The 20,188-nt window shown below is 42.7% G+C and overlaps 1 protein-coding gene across 2 annotated transcripts in view; it reads right to left on the bottom strand.

Annotated features, from left to right (window-relative positions):
* Positions 1 to 293: 293 nt before the first annotated feature.
* Positions 294 to 20,188, bottom strand: part of LOC127529594 (chemokine-like protein TAFA-1) — a 110,290-nt gene continuing 90,395 nt past the window's right edge. Inside the window, exons 4-5 of one of the 2 annotated variants that reach the window (XM_051933598.1) lie at positions 5,684 to 5,808; positions 294 to 1,632 (exon numbers count right to left, since the gene is read on the bottom strand). In XM_051933598.1, the coding sequence (XP_051789558.1) occupies positions 1,582 to 1,632; positions 5,684 to 5,808 (176 nt within the window). In that variant the 3' untranslated portion in view covers positions 294 to 1,581. The remainder of the gene's footprint in view (positions 1,633 to 5,683; positions 5,809 to 20,188) is intronic. The other variant, XM_051933599.1, reaches the window with a different exon arrangement.

The raw sequence follows: 20,188 nt of genomic DNA on the forward strand, positions 1-20,188 counted from the left end.
CCCTCACTGGGCACATCCTTCTCAATGAAGGCCCTCCTTGCATGATTAGGCCTGAAGTAGGTTTCTCTGTTGACTGTCACTAACCCAATATAACTGCATTCCAAGATGAGGTTTTAATTACCATATTTAGATTTAGACTTAATTTTCAAAGTATCTTCTGGGAGGGTGACATGACCTGAAACAGTCCACACATCCACAGGTGACAGACGCATTTTTCCCCCAGCTCTGGCAGGTGAATATGCTTCCACATTATCATTACTTTATTTTGCCGCTCAGGCAATGTGGTGCTTGAATATTAATTTGCCTCGTGTCTACTCTTGGGTCTGGTAGTTAAAAACCCATCGCAGAGATAAGACCGGTGCTATTTAAAAGAAAAAACTAATGAAATTAAGTAAGTGACAAGACTAATTTACTCGAGTTACAGGACCTCATTATCTTTTTTTTTTTTTTTCTTTTTCAAATTAGCTCACTAATTATAGGACCGCTGAAGTATTAAACATTTTGAAAAGCATAGAAATGTTCATGTTTTATTTGGAAATGGTCTCCGTATAATTAATTTTCAACATATCAGGAATTATCATATTTTTTTCTTTCATGTCTTAGGACTAACTTGACACGTTGGATGGGAACTGGAACATTACAGAGCCAATGAAGTAAGTCGATGTTTCAGTCAAGAAGTCTGTAGGTGAGTAGTTCTGGTCAAACCTCCTATTGCTGTTCACCTGGTAGACTGCAAAGGCTGCTGCTCTGTGTCAAAGCCCAGAAACAAAACAAGTAAGATGTATATATTTTTGCAATAGAGTATGTTTTAGCTTCACTCACACCGTGGTTGATGAAAAGGGCTTTTTGAAGAAATGTTAATTATAAAGGAGCCCTTGAGTCCAAAAGGCTGAGGTGACTTCCTCCGGTTAGAATGCCGCACCTCTCTGCTTTTTCCCCAAATTCTGAGATCTTTTGGTTTGAGCTTGTGTGGTGGCAAGGTGCTGGCCCCTCACTTGAGTCTGGACAAGTGGCTCAGCTGTTGCACATTTTTTCATAGGAGCCAATAGAAAACTCCAGGCCTTCATCCTGAATCTGAAAGTGGTAGAGCAGCAATGTTTAGGAGTAGGTGGCGATAGCCAGGTGGTGCCAGGATTGGCAGCCAGCTGCAGCAGAGAGGGGCAACACAATCAGACCTTGGAACACTACCAGACATTTTGTGAAGATGGTCAGAGCAGAGTAACTGAGAACTGCTGTGTGTGCCAGCTCATGCATGTTTGTCTTCATTGCAAAATGAGGGGCACCAAAAACCCTTACAATTATGAAGGTGATATGGACAAATCATGCACAATGTGAACATACCAATTTTGCCCACATTCTAAAAATCATAGCTATTTTTTGAATATAGTCTGAAATCACAGCTGTCCCCATCAACTTCTGTTCAGTTAAAAGCAGGTTTGCCCTCCTCAGTACTTGTAATGACACATTCAAATCCTCCTTTGTTGTCCAGTATCTTACGTTTTATGTAACTGCCACAAGGAGGAAGAATACTGTGTCTGCAGGGGTTGGAGATCTGAAGGTCTGGCTCCCTGAGTTGAATTTTCAGATCTGTCGAGCTCTGCTGAATCTCTCAGAAACGTTTGTGAATCTGTGCTTGAAACAGAAGAACATACAGAGAGCAAGTCACAGCATCAGTCCTTCATTTTCATGATGATCTGCTTAAGCACACAACAGGATATCATTAATGTAGAAACATCACCCCGTCCCCTGCTGACCCTGCATGCTGGGCTGCAATTGAAAAGGGGACATGGCTAAATAAAGTAACACCATCTTCTGGCTGTTACAGTATTTGTGCCAAATCAAATTGAGGTAATACCATCTGAGAGCCTGGTTAATATGGCCGACTCTGTAGACTGGCCAGTTGTTGAGCACATGACTATCTGTGTTTGCTAGTCTGGATCAACAGTCTATAATTAAGTGATCTAAACTTCCTCCAAAACCACACAACTATGGAAGAGCACACACCTGACACGGCTAGCCCTGTCCACTGGACTGCTAATAATACATAGAACAGTGAATGAATAAGATTGATGGGCTGTGCTGAGCTTGTTGTCAAAAGTGGCTTAATGTTCTAATGCTGTAGAGCTGATTTTGACATGTAATAGATCACACCTTCTATCTACTGCTGCACTATTGTGAACACAGCTCATCTTGTCTGCTGGGCTGTTTCCAAGGACACATTTAGCACTAGAATTCCTGAAGCCTACCTTAAATTCCTTTGCACCTCTACCATCAGCATCTTTTGTACATGTGTCGATCAGCACAAGCAGCAAGCAGCCTGCTGTCCCATCCCCTGCCTTGACAGAACTCAGCTCGGGGGAAAAAAGTTCTCCCAGCTCAAGCCAAGGCTCCTTATCTGCATGTGGGGTGCCTGGAGTTGTATAGGGTAAATAATACAGTATATCGTTATTTGGAATACATGCATTTCATGTGTGTTCCGTGTCTACAAAGATCTGGATAAGTGTAGGATGACAGGAAATTCGAGAAATGCAAGAAATGCTGAACACAGCAGAAAGTTTTTCAATGTTACATTATTAATGATGAGAAGTATATAATGTGTGAAGACTTTAGTCCAAATATCAAATAAACGTGTGCTTTTATTCAAGAATATAACCAAAGGAAAAAAAAAGTTTATATGTGTTCTTGAATGGTGCAGAGGTAAGAACTGCTGCCTTATAACCCGAAGATCCCAGTTTTGAGACCGGGTGCTCCACGTTTTGAGTAGTGAGCTGCTATTTATTATTATTATCATTTCTACAATATAATAAAAACATACTTTGATTTGAGTCTGTAACACCCAGTGTAAATTTTGGCTACTTGTAAATGTTAGCGGCTGTTTTTTATTATTCAGGTTTATACTCTCCGTGATGTTCATGTGGTAAAACAAACTTGCCTCTCCCTTTTTGAGTTGATGGCATTTATCTCCATTCTTTTCACAAGAGCAGCACTGTGGCTGATGCCTGCTCAGAACTACTTGTTGTACCAGCAATCAAAGATACAATGTCCTGTGACTGCTATCAGACTGGACAAAGGCACGACTGTAACAACAGACAGCTTCTTCACAGTGCTTTCGCTGCACTGTAACGCAACTCTGCTTGGCACCATAAGTAAAATGGGACTTCCACCTGCTGCTAAAATCACTTCAGTATGCGAGCAATTCGCCATGCCCACAAAGAAGAAGCCTTTGATTTCAGTCTGTAAGAGCCGGTGTAAAGTTTGGGCGCATACACCGTCAGCACGGCGCTGTCAGATCTAAAACCTATCATGGCGAATTGCTTGCGTACTGAAGTGACGTTAGCTGCAGGTGGAAGTCCCATTTTACTTATGGTGCCAAGCAGAGTTGTGTTGCGTTACAGCTGTCTGTTGCTACGGTCCTGCCTTTGTCCAGTCTGATAGTGGTCATGGGACATTGTATCTTTGATTGCTGGTAATCCTCACAGGTGGCGCAGTGGTAGCGCTGCTGCTTTGCAGTAAGGAGACTGTGGAATATTGTGGGTTCGCTTCCCGGTTCCTCCCTGTGTGGATAGCACTTTGAGTACTGAGAAAAGCACTATATAAATGTAATGAATTATTATTATTATTACAACAAATAGTTCTGAGCAGGCATTAGCCACAGTGCTGCTCTTGTGAAAAGAATGGAGATAAATGCCATCAACTCAGAGAGGGAGAGGTAAGTTCATTTGTACCATGTGAATGTCACTAAGAGAATAAAACTGAATAATAAAAAAACAAGCACTAACTTTTACAAGTAGCAAAAATTTACACTGGGTGTTACAGACTCAAATCAAATGTATGTTTTTATTATATTGTAGAAATAATCATAATAATAGCAGCTCACTACTGAAAACGCGGAGCACCCGGTCTCGAACCCGTGACCTTAATATCAATGACAAAAGATGAACCAACAAATTTTTTCAGTTAAATAGTGAATCAGTTATCTTCCACACTTATGGAAATTAAGGAGATTTAAGACTGAAGCCAGCAAGCAGTTCTTCACACAATGAGTGGTGGGAATTTAAAACAAACTACTCCGACATCTAGTTAAAACAGAAACTTTGACTACTTTTAAAAAGTAAAAATGTAGATAAGAGAGGAGAAAGCTATTAGGTAAAGAAACTGGCTTGGTGGACTCAATGATCTCCTGTCACAATCTTTTTATTTTGTATAATAAAATAAGGCAGGAACAGTCCATCTATGGTTATCAACTCAAATTCTCAAAATTTAAAGATGTGAATCAACCAAATCTGTGTACCTTTGGTTTATGGGAAGAAATGCATTGATACATGGGATGAACATGCAAACTCAATACAGAGAGGGTGCATGATTAGTATCCTAGATACGCGAGACAGCAGCATTTACCACAGAGCCACCTCTAAGCTATTCATGACACATTTAATTGGGCTAACCCCGTCAGCCAGGCTTTTACCAAAAATAAAAATGATGTGGACAAAGGTTATAGTTCTAGCCTTGTCTTTTTTCAGCTAACAAGGGCACAAGTCATAAAACAAAGCCCATTTACTACTACATGCTTCACAACAGAATAATCTAACTAACTGTCTCCACTGAGGCACACATACTGTAAATGACTGAACCCACCTTGCCTGCCAGGTAAGAACACACATAGCTTTAAGTACATGCTGCTTGCCAGTGCTCACCAAGTATGGCCTTGGGTTGGTACTGAAGATGCAAATAAGTCTATACACTGAGATTAAGAGGTGACATGATTGAAGTTTTTAAAACTATGAAAGGGATTATTAGTACAGCGGATCCATGCTGTTACATTAAAACAAGTTCAACAAGAACATGGAGTCACAGTTGGAAACATATTAAGGGCATACTCAAATGTTAGAAAGTTTTCTTATAGGAAGAGCACCACAGATACATGACCATGTAGTGTGGGTGAGAGTAGGATTTAGGAACCTTGAATTACAACTTGATGTTATTTCAGAAAAATTAGGTTGATCGAATTGGTGAGCTTTGTTGGGGTAAATGGCCTATTCTCATCAATGTTTTTTTCTAAAGTTATAAAGGACGCAAACTAACAGAGCTAACCCTGTCTTCTGCCCTGTTCTTAAAGGACATAGTTAATAGAACTACTATTTTCTTGTATTCTCAGTTGATCTTAAAAATGTTATCAATTTCAGAATAAGCCAGTGTTTAGGTTTGTTAGCTAAGTAGTGGCAAGGATTACTGGGTATAGGGACACTTACAGTAATAAACACTCTCCTTACAAGAGGTCAGCAAGTCTTGTACTGCTGTCATTATATGGGACTATTCCTTCATGTTTGTGCCATATAAATTGGACATAATTATTAGCCATTTATTATTGCAAGTGGCCATCTTTCATTAAAAGTCAAAGTTAATGTATGATTGGCATTATTTTTACAAAGATATGAACTGTATCCTTTGTAGATGGTGATACAAGTCAATCTGGCTTCACAATATTTTCCTCCTCTTGAATCTGTCTTTGCTGAGGTGGATTTGCTGTATTGGGTGCTCTGCTACAGAGTTGAACCAGGCATCTTCTGATTGGTGCTTGCATTGGGCACAGTCATGCCAATTTGTAATTTTTTTTAAGTTTGAATGGCTAATACCCTCTCTTATTATTTAGCACCAGCCCTTCTCACCCTTAGTTTTAACTCACCTTTGTAGTTTTAATGCGATTGCCTAGAGAGCACATCCAGCCAGAGTTGTCGGGCAGTGTTTTGCATTCCTCACCCTCCAAGCACGGCTCCATTTCACACCACCACTTCCCGGTGACAATAGAAGCTGTCATTGAAAAGACACAGGAGCAGATCAGAGCTTGGCTGTCACACATGGACTGTACCTGTGAATCCTGAGACAATTTAGAAGATAATCCGCTTTGTGCTGCTTCTAGTAAAGGAATGTACCTTCATAAATTAGTTAACCCCCTTATTATTTCTCACTTTTCTAATTTGCAAAGTCAAATTAAAGAATATTTAAATTCAAAATTTTTCTACTTGTGCAGAAGTTGTTCTCTGTAACCTAAAAAATGAAAAACAGTATTTAGATGTCCTCAGAATTACATCAAAAATGTAAAAAAATATATGTAATTGATTTGTATTACCCACTTAATTCTATTATCAAAATTGGGCTGTAGTATAGTGTGCCTGTGGCTCAGAAGAAGGTAGATGATTTTTTAATAAATAAATAATTGAATGCCTGGCCCGATCACAGTGGGTGTGCGTGCTCACGCAGCTGCGTGGAGCAATTGGGGCGAGATGCACCTGCATGTGAGGGTGTGGTCTGTCTCAACTGGGTCATCGCCTTTTCCCAGTTTGAGATCAAGGTGCTGTGTCCACAGGGGCAGATAAAAAGGGAGCCAGCACTGTAAGAAGGAGTCACGAAAAAGGAGGAAAATTAGCCTGGCCAGCAAGACAAAAGACAAGAGACAGAGGTTAAATAAAATGGATAGAAGACAGAGACATGAGGAAAGAGCGAGAGGCAAGTGGTCAGGTGTGAGCTTCATGACTGCAGCAGCCTAAAGCTGAAGAAAGGGCACTCTTACTGAGCGATTTCCAGGTAGTAGGAGCGACCCAAGTGATGGCTTGTCCCACAAGGGCCAAGTATGAGCAGTGGGAGAGATGTGTGCGGCTTGACAGGTTGCCCCACAGACACTGATGGAAGAGGGGCAGTGAACGAAGCCATGATATGAAGGTTGAATGCACCTGTCAGTCAGCATCTCCTCCTCCTGCAGCTTCTGAACAGGATAAAGGGAGGAGGTACCAGGTTTAAATTGGCTCAAAGTTTTGTGGATCGTCACTGGTTTTAACTTCTGCTTTTAATGGATTATTTATTTGTTTTTAACCTTTGCCTTGTTTTTATGGATCATTTATTTATTGAACGTTTTGAACACTGCACTTATTGAACTTTTTTTTGAAGCACTTTTGCACCAACCCCTTGCTTTGTGTGTTGTGTCCTCATTTGCGGGCTAATCCTCAGGTATGTTTTTGGCAGTAGAGGGTTCAAGGGGCTCCCCGGAAACACCCAATAGTGTGGGGCCGACCCACACAGTCACATGGGTGTGTAATTCTGTTTCAGAGTTCACACTATATACAGTATGTTAACAAGGGAGGTAACTGATTATTTTGAATCCACCTATTGTGTAATTGCTGACTTAAAGAAGTCTCACAACTAAAACGGAGGGTTACATCAGTCTTGCTATCACTAAGGCCAGCGAGCTTCCCATGGAACTCTGAGATGATGTTGTTAGGAAGAAAGAACTGGAGAAGGTTATAAAAGGTATGGCAAAGCTTTGCACTTGGAAAACATGCTGCCATCTAAGCATCCCTGTCTCCAGACCAAACTGATAACGGCGGCACCTGACTTATTAGGGAGGGCTTCTCATGATACTCTCTCAAATATCTAACTAGCATTCACAGATTTCTGGCTGACTAAAACAGGTTTTCCTCAAGGATTTGTCCATCCATCCATCCATTATCCAACCCGCTATATCCTAACACAGGGTCACGGGGGTCTGCTGGAGCCAATCCCAGCCAACACAGGCTGCAAGGCAGGAAACAAACCCCGGGTATGGCGCGTGCATACACACACACACACACACACACACCAAGCTCTCGGGACAATTTAGAATCTCCAATGCACCTAACCTGCATGTCTTTGGACTGTGGGAGGAAACCCACACAGACACGGGCAAGGATTTGTCTATTTTTGCATCCATATATTTTGTTTTTGAGGTAAGCCTGGTTCCAGAGGGTCATTTAACTAGGCTAAAACTTCCCTCAAATATCATGTGAAGCCCAGCTAAATGATACCCTGGAACCGGGTTTACCTCAAAGGCAACGTAGATGGAGTCAAATACAGACAAATTCCTGAGGAAACCCTGTTTTAGTCAGACAGAAATCTGCATTTAAGGTGAATATTCATTTGCCAGCAGCACAATGACCAAAACCACATGGGCAAACTACTTAGAAGTGGCTTTAACAATATAAAAATGTAGTAGTGCTACCGCTTGAAGGACTCCATTTCCCAGAAGCCCCAAAGGGGATTGCCCTCATTGGATGTCTGAAAGCAGGGGTTGCTGGGGACAAGAAGGGCCAGCGGCAAACTTGACAAGGGGCCGGAGAAGCAGCAAGAGGGAGATCTGTGTTTCTGTGTAACCCGTGTGTCCCTTCCTATGTAACCACTGGGAAGTCATTTGTAACCTGGATCACTTCTTGCAAGGATGAATGGACCGTCTCGTGCCTGCCTGTCATGTGAATAGTGGTGGATTTATCATCATGTATCTTCAGAAGGAGCACTCCCACAAATCTCACATCTCGCCATTCAGGATTACTGGTAGGACAGTTCAATTAGTTTATTATGGAAGCTGTTCCAGGGATTGTCATTGTCATCTTAATTCCATACCATTTTATCCGTTTCTGCCCCATTGCAACTGTATAAGGACATTGTCATGAGTGTTTATTGTCGTGGTTGATTGTTGTGTTAAAATTGTATCGCTGAAGGGGATGGTTGTCTGATTTTTGTTGCTTGTATTTGCTTTTCCATTTAATATATTATTTATAAATTTGTTTGTTTCGTTTCTGTCTGTGAGTGTGTGCGGGTTGGGCCAAGGCTGGCTACATTCCTGGAATCCCCACCGAAAAAATAAATAAATCACCGTCCCATCAACGGTGTGAATCTGAGCAGTGCCGGACCGCTACTCATTTTGACGAGCTGGGTAGGAGCCAGGTTTCTTACACATACCCTTCTAGTTCCACACACATTTCTCACTTAAACAGAAGTCATGTCTGTCAAAGGCGCAGTGCAGGGTGAGGAGGTTGAGCTAAGTTTGCTGCTAATTGATATACGTCCGATGCCTAGGCCATGTCACATAATGGTCAGTGTCCCTCTTGAGGAGAAGTTGAGCCAGCAGAATACCCTGTGTATCTCCAGTCCAGAGCAGCCCAAGACCAGCGAGGGACGGGTTCTGCAAGACCTGATGCTGCACCTAGACCAGTTAGAGGCACGGGTTGATGACATTGCCCGCAACTTTATCAATTGAGACTAGACTGTCCATGGCTGCCCGAGGAGGCTGTGAGGGTGCAGTACCTTGAACAGTCCTTCATGTGGTGCGTGTAGCGCCTGGAAGCAAACATGTGAGAGGAGATCAGGAGGCAGGTGCAGGACAGCTGGCATGCCGTCTCACAGTCATTAAGGCAGTTCACTCTTGTAGTGGGGGTGGGGAATGACTGGAGACAGTCGTCCTTGTTGGTTGCAGCGCTGCGGTTGGAGCTCCCTAAGCTGGCTCCTCAGTGTGCACCCATGAGCATTGTCGACTTTGTAGAGGAGGTTGACGTGTTCATGGTGCTGCATCCACTGAGTGGGGCTGTGCTGTGGGGATTCATGAACATGGCACTCAGTGGTCTGGTCTGGTGTGGGCTTGGTGGTTTGCAGAGTGGCACAAATGTAGCAACTTGGCTACTGAATTTCGCACTGCATTACTGGATGCCTTTCTCTCATGCCTTAAGTGGCATTTGAACATGTGTGAGGAAGAGACATTGCGACAAATCCTCAGGTTACCCTCAGGTGGCAGCTATGCTCAGGGGAGTTGTGAGGTCGGTGGACAAGATGGTAAAGTTGGTGTCCCGAGTGGAAAAGGACTCGGCGGCCATCAGGGTTGGTGAGTTTCATAAGGGTCCCACATCTCTGGAAGTCCCCCGTCCCAAACCACGAGGGAAAGCCACCCTGCCCCTCTTAGAGGTGCCCGTACAAGTGGAGGGGGTCACTGGAGAGGCTGTTTTAGATACCAGCAGCACTTATACCCTAATGAAATACAGCTTGTGGGAAAAGCTTAAAGTGCCTCATGAGCAGTTAAGGGAAAATGTGAAAGTAAAATTCCTTCTTGCGGATGGAAGGGAGCACGAGGCAAAGAGCATAGTTCCTATGAGCTTCTGCTTGTATGAGATGCACTGGGAAACAGAAGTATACGTCCTGGAAGATGGCCACCTGTCAATGCCCTTATTACTCGGAATGGACTCACTCATGTCGGTAGGGCTTACCATCCACCTGTTATGGCTGGAGTACGAGTTGTCGGGGGAGAGGGCCATTGGTTTGGGAGGAAGGCTCAGAGCAATTTGGCCTGGCCTAATATACATCATTACCCTCACGCAGGAGGTTGTTGAGCCCAGCCTAGTAGAGAAGGCAATTCTTGAACAGCCAGAGTTCGTTCAGCCACTGCTTAGGAGGTGGTGTGTCACAACATCCACACAGTCGACCCAGTCCTGGATTTGCACATAGCCTACAGAGTGTCATCTCTGGAAAGGGGAATAATCAAGGAGTGGGTCGACCAGATGTTGGCAGATGGGGTCATCGAACCTTCCACCTCACTGTGGGCTAGCTCTGCGGTGCTCATTCAAAAGCCTGATGGAACCTACTGATTCTATGTAGACTATCGGGATCTGAACAAGAAGACCTTCGATGATGCCTACCCCATGCCCCTAGTACATGACATCCTTGAATCACTGCATGGGGCCGCAGTCTTCAGCTCCCTGTATCTGAAGTCCGAGTATTGGCAGGTGAGGATGGGGAAGAATAGTGGTTGCCAGGATGCCAGGACACCTTTGAGAAACTCAAGAAGGCACTGCTGTCATCACCAGTCCTGGCACAGCCTGATCCAAACTTAAACTTTCAGGTCCACACTGATGTGAGTGACCTTGGGCTCGGTGACGCCTTATGGTCACTGAAGGGGGCTGAATACAATTATTCCACCATTGAGAAGGAATTCCTCTTTGTTGTGTAGGCTGTTAAGAAGTGGCGCCATTTTCCTGGAGGGGACGATATTTGAAATCTACTGCATGACCACCATCATCAAGTCCTTCCAGTGGGAACCCTAAATACAAAGAGGACTGTTTCATTTATGTTAGGGTTATGTAATGGTCTGGAACCCCTACAGATTTTATTTTTTAGGTAATGTGAAGAAAATGCTTATATACACAATGAAAATCATCTCCATGTATTATTGTCTTATCCTATTTCTACTTATTACACTTCTGTGACAGGTGAAATAATGAGTTACACCCGTCCATCGTAGGGTGCATATATTCACCAGCATGACAGGGCCCTTTGGTGTTAACTATCAATTCTGCCAAGTCGTTGGCTAACAGCAGGAAGCCTGCAAAGCTACAGGGAGAAGCCAGTTGAGCTGTAACACTATGCAGTGATTGTAGTGAGAAGATAAGCATCAATATCACTTCTGCCTAATTTTTGAACATTGGATTTAGGCTGCTAAATAAATCGACACATACTGGTGTTGGTTGGGGGGCCTTGGATTATTAAAATCTCAAGGCAAATTAATGATAAAACAAATTGGATTTCATATAAGTTCTTCTTAAGGCTTGTATAGTTCAACTGCTGTCCCCTTGACCACACTTGATTTTATGGGTCAGATGAATGGTTTCTTCTGCAGTGACTGCCATCATTTCCCAGGCTGGATGTCAAGAACTGCTGATGAGGTCAGCAGTTCATTTGCCAGCGCTGCTTCCCTCCTTCTCGCCTCTGCCAGGGTCTCTGAGTGGCACCTTGTTAGCCACATTGTCCATGCAGAACAGCCGACACCAGACCACCGGATTAGGAACCTGACTCAGACATGAAGGTCAGCAGCACTTTACTATGTTTTCCTGAGGATGAAGGAAAGTCTACCAGGAATGCTGCAGCCTTTCAATTAGCAGGCAGACACCTAAAATGTAATCTTTTCACCAGCGGCCATGCAGGCGTACAGCGTGATCTTACTGTCTGCTTTGGACAAAGGACAGCCCACCAGCGGGCTTCAAAACAGACACTACAGGATGCAGCTTGAAGCCGGTGCCAACAAAAAACAAGGACCAAAAGGAGCTGAAAGCTAAAAATCAGAAGCCAATTGAGAAAAGCAAAAAAAAATGAATGTGCTCAGAAAATGAAGGGAAAAATAAAAAATGTATATACACATAAAAAAAGAATTATTCTGAGCAGAAATGGGTTGATGAAATGGTCAGGGATAAACTATTTAAAAATTAAATTCTTAAAGATAATCCTTGAGTGAAACTAAGTACACACATTAATTATCAAGTGACAAAATAGAAACATGTATTTTCTCATATATGAGAATTAAATTAAATATATTGTGCATATGTATATTCAAATCAAGATGTGATCTAAAAGCAGCCTCTTTATAACAAAAGTGTAAGCCTAGTGACAGCCCCTGCTGGTGCTGTGATGTCATGACTGGTCAGGCTCATCCCCTTACCGCCCCTGCCATGTTTAATCAAACAGGAAATGGGTGGCTGCCACAAGGAAAATATTTGTTGCAGGGCTCTGGTGTTTTTTTCACGGTGACAGCTTTTTTAACGAGTGTATAAACGTTATTTTGAGATGCTAGCAAGCGCCCCAACATTCAATCATGCTGCTGAGCTCCAGAATGAAGGACCCCGGTGCACCAGGTAAGCATCACCTGCTTCCGCGTGCCATTGATTTATTCCTTGCCGCCTCCATCTGACTACATCAATTTCCAAAAACATTATTATCGTTCTTTAAAACAGGCAACCGAGGCATGGTTTAGCAGAGGCTCACATCAATCTTCTGGCAGTGCTGCAAAGAGTGTCGGGGAAATGAAAAGGGGATCAAATCCGTTTTGCTGACAGTCTCATTAATCCAGCCTGCTGCTCGTCTCTCACACATCCTGAGTCGGCACGGGGACTGTCTGTGTGTCTGTCTGCTCTTCTTATTTCTGTTTCTTCTCCTCAGAAAGAGCTTTACTGGTTGGCAAAACTCAGGCCTGGTGTTAACTAAGGATAGCACCATCTGGAGGCATGGCAAAGACCATCGTTTTGAGTTTAAAGATACACAAGAACTTTCAGACAGAACTGGCATCCGTAAAAGAGAAACAATTTACTTGAAAGCAAAAACTGGCATCCAAGAGAATGTACATGTTAGTGCCAGTTTAGGAATACAAAAGTGGGAAGACCTTCCTGAGAAGGCCAGCATGAAGCATTTATGAAAAGTGACCCTTTACTGGGAAGCACAGTACGATATGGAATTTTTCTTCCAAGAAACTGGAGCTTTTATCACCACTTCAATACAGACCCTGGCATGCAGGAATGAGCAGATCTTACTGGGAGGAGAGGCAATGCATAGACTACTATAGTAGCTGGCATCCAGACAGTGGTCTTCTTAATGCCAGTTTATGCGGTTTTTCCTAGGAGACAAAGCTTGGGATATGAGTCCGAGCTGCCCATACTTTTAAGGAAAACATAGACTAGCAGCTGGCATCTAGAAACTGGCACAATCAGGGCCAGCACCACCTTTAAGGTGAATTAGGCACTCATAGACCATAAGGCGGTTAAAACTCAGCTGCACAGGTTAGCTACTGAACAGTTGGTTGGTACACTAATAAACTTGGCCTAGGGTGCAAAAAAACCTAGCATTGGCACTAGGCACAATTAGTGATTACTTACATCCACAGGAAGCATATTGTGCAGGACCAGGCAGCCCTTACTGGGAGATATAGTGTTGTAGCTGGCTTTCAGGAAAGTGTTAGCATAGACCACTAGAAAGCATAAAAGTGGGCATCTGTTCCAGCATGGGCCTGTATGCTGAATAACAGCTGGCACTGAAAAAAATGGTGCTCTTATTGCAAGCTTGGCATCATAGTTGGCATACTGTACAGGAGCAGGAGATTCTTTACTAGAAGACAAAGCATAGACTAGTAGTTGGCATACAGAAAAGTGGCACTCTTAATGCCAGCCCATAGTCATAATAGTCTTGTAGGAATGGCTAGCCCTCACTGAAATGTGATGTTAAGACCAGAAGGCAGATGGCATTTACAGGAGCTCAGTTCATGGAGAGTTGCCGAGACACCACAGTACACCACACAAAGTGGGGTTTCAGATCCTAAGAGGCAGGCCTGCAAGCAATTCCACTGGTACAGAATGGCACGAAGGCGGAAAAGGAAAACCTATCCAGCCCTGAATGCCCCCTGGGTTTAAAGAGGCAATTCCAAGTGCGCAGACAGGGTCGAGTTCCTCCTTATAGTACTTCAAGTGAATGCAATGGCAGCCCGTCCTCTCCCCCACACCCTGAATCACTCACAGTACAGCACCTTTGTGCCACGCCACCTCTAAGTTAATGAAAACGAGTGTTGTTGTATTTTTCCTCGTCTGCCCAGAGCAGTTTCCGTCGCATACACCAAATGCCTCTTCTCGCGGCACAGACGTCAGCTCTGACAAGTTATTCTCATTTTGAAGCTCCTCTTCATTGTGACAGTCTACTGAAGTCTCCCAGTCTGTATGTCTTCAGCCTTTTGGGGCTGGACAACCTTTTCTAAATGTCGACTCTGTCAGTGGAGCCCCTAGCTAAAAAGTCTGTTGGGGGGGACTAAACAGGAGAGCCAGTTTCTGACACAATTTCTATCATCCCCACTTCAGTAATTGTGGCTTCTCTGGCTGATGTGACATTCAAATGTAAACACCCCCCCCCCCCCCACATCAACCCCAACTAGAAAAAAAATAATGAAACTGCCAGCTTATTTGGACAGCACCCTGGGGTTCACATGCTGCACTCCATAAAGAGCAAGAACTGAATACACCTGGGCAGCCCAAAATGGGCCAGAGACCAAATAGCCGCACCATGTAGCGCTTGCTGATTTGCTGAGGGAGTATAAGGTAAGCGCCACTTTCTGAGATGTGAATAGCATGTACACTTGTGTTGTTACTATGAACAAAATTTATATTAATCACAGCAGAGCAAAAATAATAAGAATCTAATCTGTAAAATGAGCCATTGTAGGAATGCTAATGATGAACATGTAAGTTCTAATAACATTTACTTGCTGTTCTCTTCACATCCCTTACATGCTGAGCTAGATAGACCAGACCACCCTATACTCAATAACAACTCCCAGTGTCCCCTAGGGCAGTGTTTCTCAATCACTCAGTCTGCAGCTGGTTAATCGTGGGTTGCTGTCGTCGGGTATGTGAGTGGGTCGACAGTAGGTCTTGATGGGTTGCCTAAGCGGTTGACGGCACTGTGCATTATTTATGCTTGTTTGTATCTTATCAGTTGATGTTTCACCAATTGGGGATACCTTCCCTACTCTATCATTTGTGCTTAATTTACTGAGAGGAAAGACCCCAACCAACCCCCCACCCCCCCTTGGTGAATACAGTAATCTCTCCTCGATCGCGGGGGTTGCGTTCCAGAACCCCCTGCGAAAGGTGAAAATCCGCAAAGTAGAAACCATATGTTTATATGGTTATTTTTATATTGTCATGCTTGGGTCACAGATTTGCACAGAAACACAGGAGGTTGCAGAGAGACAGGAACTTTATTCAAACACTGCAAACAAACATTTGTCTCTTTTTCAAAAGTTTAAACTGTGCTCCATAACAAGACAGAGATGACAGTTCCGTCTCACAATTAAAAGAATGCAAACATATCTTCCTCTTCAAAGGAGTGCGTGTCAGGAGCAGAGAATGTCAGAGAGAGAGAGAAAAGCAAACAATCAGAAATCAATAGGGCTGTTTGGCTTTTAAGTATGCGAAGCACCGCCAGACAACGCAGCTGCTAGGAAGGGAGCAATGTAAAGGTAGTCTTTCAGCATTTTTTTAGAGGAGCGTCCGTATGGCCTGTGGTGCAAACAGCCCCCCTGCTCACACCCCCTCCATCAGGAGCAGAGAATGTCAGAGAGAGTGAGAGAGACAGAGAAAAACAAACAATTAAAAATCAATACGTGCCGTTCGAGCTTTTAAGTATGCGAAGCACCGTGCAGGAAGCATGTCGCTTGACAAACCAGCTGCAAGAAAGGGAGCAACGTGAAGATAATCTTTCAGCATTTTTAGATGAGCGTCCATATCGTCTAGGGGTGCGAACAGCCCCCCTTCTCACACCCCCTCCGTCAGGAGCAGAGAATGTCAGAGCAAGAGAGAGAGATATAGAGAAAGGCAAACAATCAAAAATCAATACATGCTGTTTGATCTTTAAAGTATGTGAAGCACCGTGCGGGAAGCATATCGCTTGACAAAGCAGCCACATTTAAGCCCAGCAAGGAAGAGAGCAAAGTGAAGGTAATCATTCAGTGTTTTTTGAGGAGCGGCTGCATCTTCTAGGGGTGCGAACAGCCCCCGTGCTCACAATATATTTGAGGAGTTTTATTTAATAGGTAATACGCGCTCTGGTTGGGTAGCTTCTCAGCCATCTGCGAATAGCGTCCCTTGTATGAAATCAACTGGGCAAACCAACTGAGCAAGCATGTACCAGAAATTAAAAGACCCATTGTCCGCAGAAATCTGCGAACCAGCAAAAAATCTGCGATATATATTTAAATATGCTTACATATAAAATCCGCGATAGAGTGAACCCATGAAAGTCGAAGCGCGATATAGCGAGGGATCACTGTAAACTGAAAATGGTAAAACTAGGTTGAGAAACATTGACCTAGTGAATTCACAGATGCCCCCAGGTAAGTCAAGACATATAATCCCTACAGTGTACCCTGGGTCTTCTTCTAGTTGGCCCTATCTTGTATACCTGAAAAGCTTCTTTGTTGGATTTAGCTCCCTGTTTTACTACCATGGTCTGGTAAAACATCCCCAAAACTGTGGCTGTTATACCCATTCGTTGGTCAAAATCGCCATCAATTCTCACTGGTAAACCAGACCCTGATTTACCTAAACTCTTCCACTTTGGACAACTGCTCACCCTCTTACTGGAATAGAAGAAGGCCACTCTTTTCTGGAGGAGGGCCGAGACCTTTGAATTGGAGGTGCAAATTCTCATCCCAGTCACATCATACTCAATTGCAAACTGTTCCAGTATGTGCCACAGATAACTGTTTGATGAGGGCTTCAGGAGCACATTTATAATATAATATAACTAGGGGGCTCTGCCCACTGCTCACCGACCCCCGGGCGGGCACTATGCGCTAGCCACTTTATGGATCTGCCGCTCGCGTATGGGTAATGGATGTGCAATTTTAACAGATTGTTATTTTCATGGAAATTGTTACATACAGTATGCATAATAGAACTAACTATTTCACATTACAATGAATAATTAACCATATTAAAAAATAGTAAAATGTAATAAATTGAAAGAAAATTGTTTCATGTTGCGTTAGAGGTATTTGTTGCGTTATATGTAGTAAAAACAATTTTTTGAATTAACTTTCGTCAATATCAAAATAGAATTTTGATTCTGTGTTTGGACTTGCATCGTATTAACGGAACATATAACTGCCCGTGAGTGAATATCATTTCTTTCTCTCTAATAAATAAACCGACTTTTTCGAATGTTTGTCCCTGTGATTTGTTAATTGTTGTAGCAAAAGCTATTCTAACGGGAAACAGTAAACATTTTAATACGAATAGCATATGAAGATCTCCTTTGGTGTCTAAAGTTATCCACGGAAGATGTACTACATTACCTTTCTTGTTGCCTGTTAAAATTTTACATGTCATTGCCATGAAACTGATCGACAATTTTCATGTTAATTCATCATTTCTCTGTGCTAGGATTGCCCGTGTACTCATTTCTTCTGTTGATAACCCTTCGGGATGAAATTCTTCAATAAGATTTGTACATAATAAGTCTTCTTTTGTTGGGAATTTAAAGTGAGGAAAACATAAAAAATGATAAAAGCTGAGAGTGCAGGAAATGTGTCTGACAAAAGTATTCACACTAATGAGAGGTGAGAGGACCGTGGGCTTGGTTAAAAATGGTTGAGAGGAGGGTGGGACTTGAAAAAATCTCTTGGCAATAGTCTTGTCTCAAGATTTTCTTTTACAATAGAGATATATACGAGGGACATTCAAAAAGTTTCCGCACTTTTATATTTTCGTTGGAAATGGTGAAGGCAAGAGGAGTAGTAATTTGGCATTAAAAACTTGGTATGATGCTGGGAAAATTACATCACAAACAAAGGTGACTGTGTTAAAAAAAAGGGCAGAAAATTTTTGTAAGTCCCTTGTAATATACAGTACTGTGCAAAAGTTTTAGGCAGGTGTGAAAAAATGCTGTAAACAAAGAATGCTTTCAAAAATGCAAGTGTTAATCATTTATTTTCATCAATCAACAAAATGCAGTGAATGAACAAAAGAGAAATCTAAATCAAATCAATATTTGGTGTGACCACCCTTTGCCTTCAAAACAGCATCAATTCTTCTAGGTACACTTGCACACAGTTTTTGAAGGAACTCGGCTGGTAGGTTGTTCCAAACATCTTGGAGAACTAACCACAGATCTTCTGTGGATGTAGGCTTCCTCACATCCTTCTGTCTCTTCATGTAATCCCAGACACACTCGATGATGTTGAGATCAGGGCTCTGTGGGGGCCATACCATCACTTCCAGGACTTCTTGTTCTTCTTTACGCTGAAGATAGTTCTTAATGACTTTGGCTGTATGTTTGGGGTCGTTGTCCTACTGCAGAATAAATTTGAGGCCAATCATACGCCTCCCTGATGGTATTGCATGATGGATAAGTATCTGCCTGTATTTCTCAGTATTGAGAACACCATTAATCCTGACCAAATCTCCAACTCCATTTGCAGAAATGCAGCCCCAAATGTCCAAGGAACCTCCACCATGCTTCACTGTTGCCTACAGACACTCATTGTACCGCTCTCCAGCCCTTCGACGAACAAACTGGCTTCTGCTAAAGCCAAATATGTTAAATTTTGACTTGTCAGTCCAGAGCCCCTGCTGCCATTTTTCTGCACCCCAGTTCCTATGTTTTCGTGTATACTTGAGTCGCTTGGCCTTGTTTCCATGTCGGAGGTATGGCTTTTTGGCTGCAACTCTTCCATGAAGACCACTTCTGGCCAGACTTCTCCAGACAGTAGATGGGTGTACCTGGGTCCCACTGGTTTCTGCCAGTTCTGAGCTGATGGCACTGCTGGACATCTTCCAATTTTGAAGAGTAATAAGCTTGATGTGTCTTTCATCTGCTGCACTAAGTTTCCTTGGCCGACCACTGCATCTACGATCCTCAACGTTGCCCGTTTCTTTGTGCTTCTTCAAAAGAGCTTGAACAGCACATCTTGAAACCCCAGTCTGCTTTGAAATCTTTGTCTGGGAGAGACCTTGCTGATGCAGTATAACTAACTACCTTGTGTCTTGTTGCTGTGCTCAATCTTGCCATGACATGAAACTGTCTTCCACAACCTCACCTTGGTAGCAGAGTTTGGCTGTTCCTCACCCAGTTTTAAGCCTCCTACACAGCTGTTTCTGTTTCAGTTAATGACTGTGTTTCAACCTACGTGTGACATTGATGATCATTAGCACCTGTTTGGTATAATTGGTTGATCATACACCTGACTATAATCCTACAAAATCCCTGACTTTGTGCAAGTGTACCTATAACAGGGGTGGGCAAAGTCATTCCTGGAGGGCCGCAGTGGCTGCGGGTTTTTGTTCCAACCCAGTTGCTTAATTAGAAAACAATCCTTGCCAATAATTAAATTTCATGGCTTGTTAGTGCTTTAACTCTTTGTCAAGTCATTCTCATATCCTAGATTTTTTTTTCCATTCTAAGGATATCATCCAAATACTTTGAAGTGTAAAACGGATGGGTAATTCTCAATCCTTCACTTTTTTCTCTTCTCTTTCCTTCCAAGTATTTAATTAAACCAAATAGTGCATGATAAATACACACAGGTGTAAAGGGTAACAAGCAAAATGGATAACTGCTGGTTTCTTTTGTCATTTGCATCTTATTGCTAATAAGGAGCAATTAAAAACCAAGAATGCAGCTGTTTAAGACTTAAATAAGCAATAAGGGTTCAAAATCTTAATGAGGGAGACAACTAAAATGAAGCAGAAGTGTTTCTAGAGCAATAAGTGCTTCTTATTAAGCAATTGGGCTGGAACAAAAACCTGCAGCCACTGCGGCCCTCCAGGAATGACTTTGCCCACCCCTGACCTATAAGAATTGATGCTGGTTTGAAGGCAAAAGGTAGTAACACCAAATATTGATTTGATTTAGATTTTTCTTTTCTTTGCTCACTTTGCATTTTGTAAATTGATAACAATAAACAATCATTATTTATATTTCTGAAAGCATTCTTTGTTTACAGCATTTTTTCACACCTGCCTAAAACTTTTGCACAGTACTGTATATGTGCCTCTTTTATGAAGGCAGTAATTCTAATAATGACAGT

Source organism: Erpetoichthys calabaricus, chromosome 11 (assembly GCF_900747795.2).
Source record: "Erpetoichthys calabaricus chromosome 11, fErpCal1.3, whole genome shotgun sequence".
Lineage (NCBI taxonomy): Eukaryota > Metazoa > Chordata > Cladistia > Polypteriformes > Polypteridae > Erpetoichthys > Erpetoichthys calabaricus.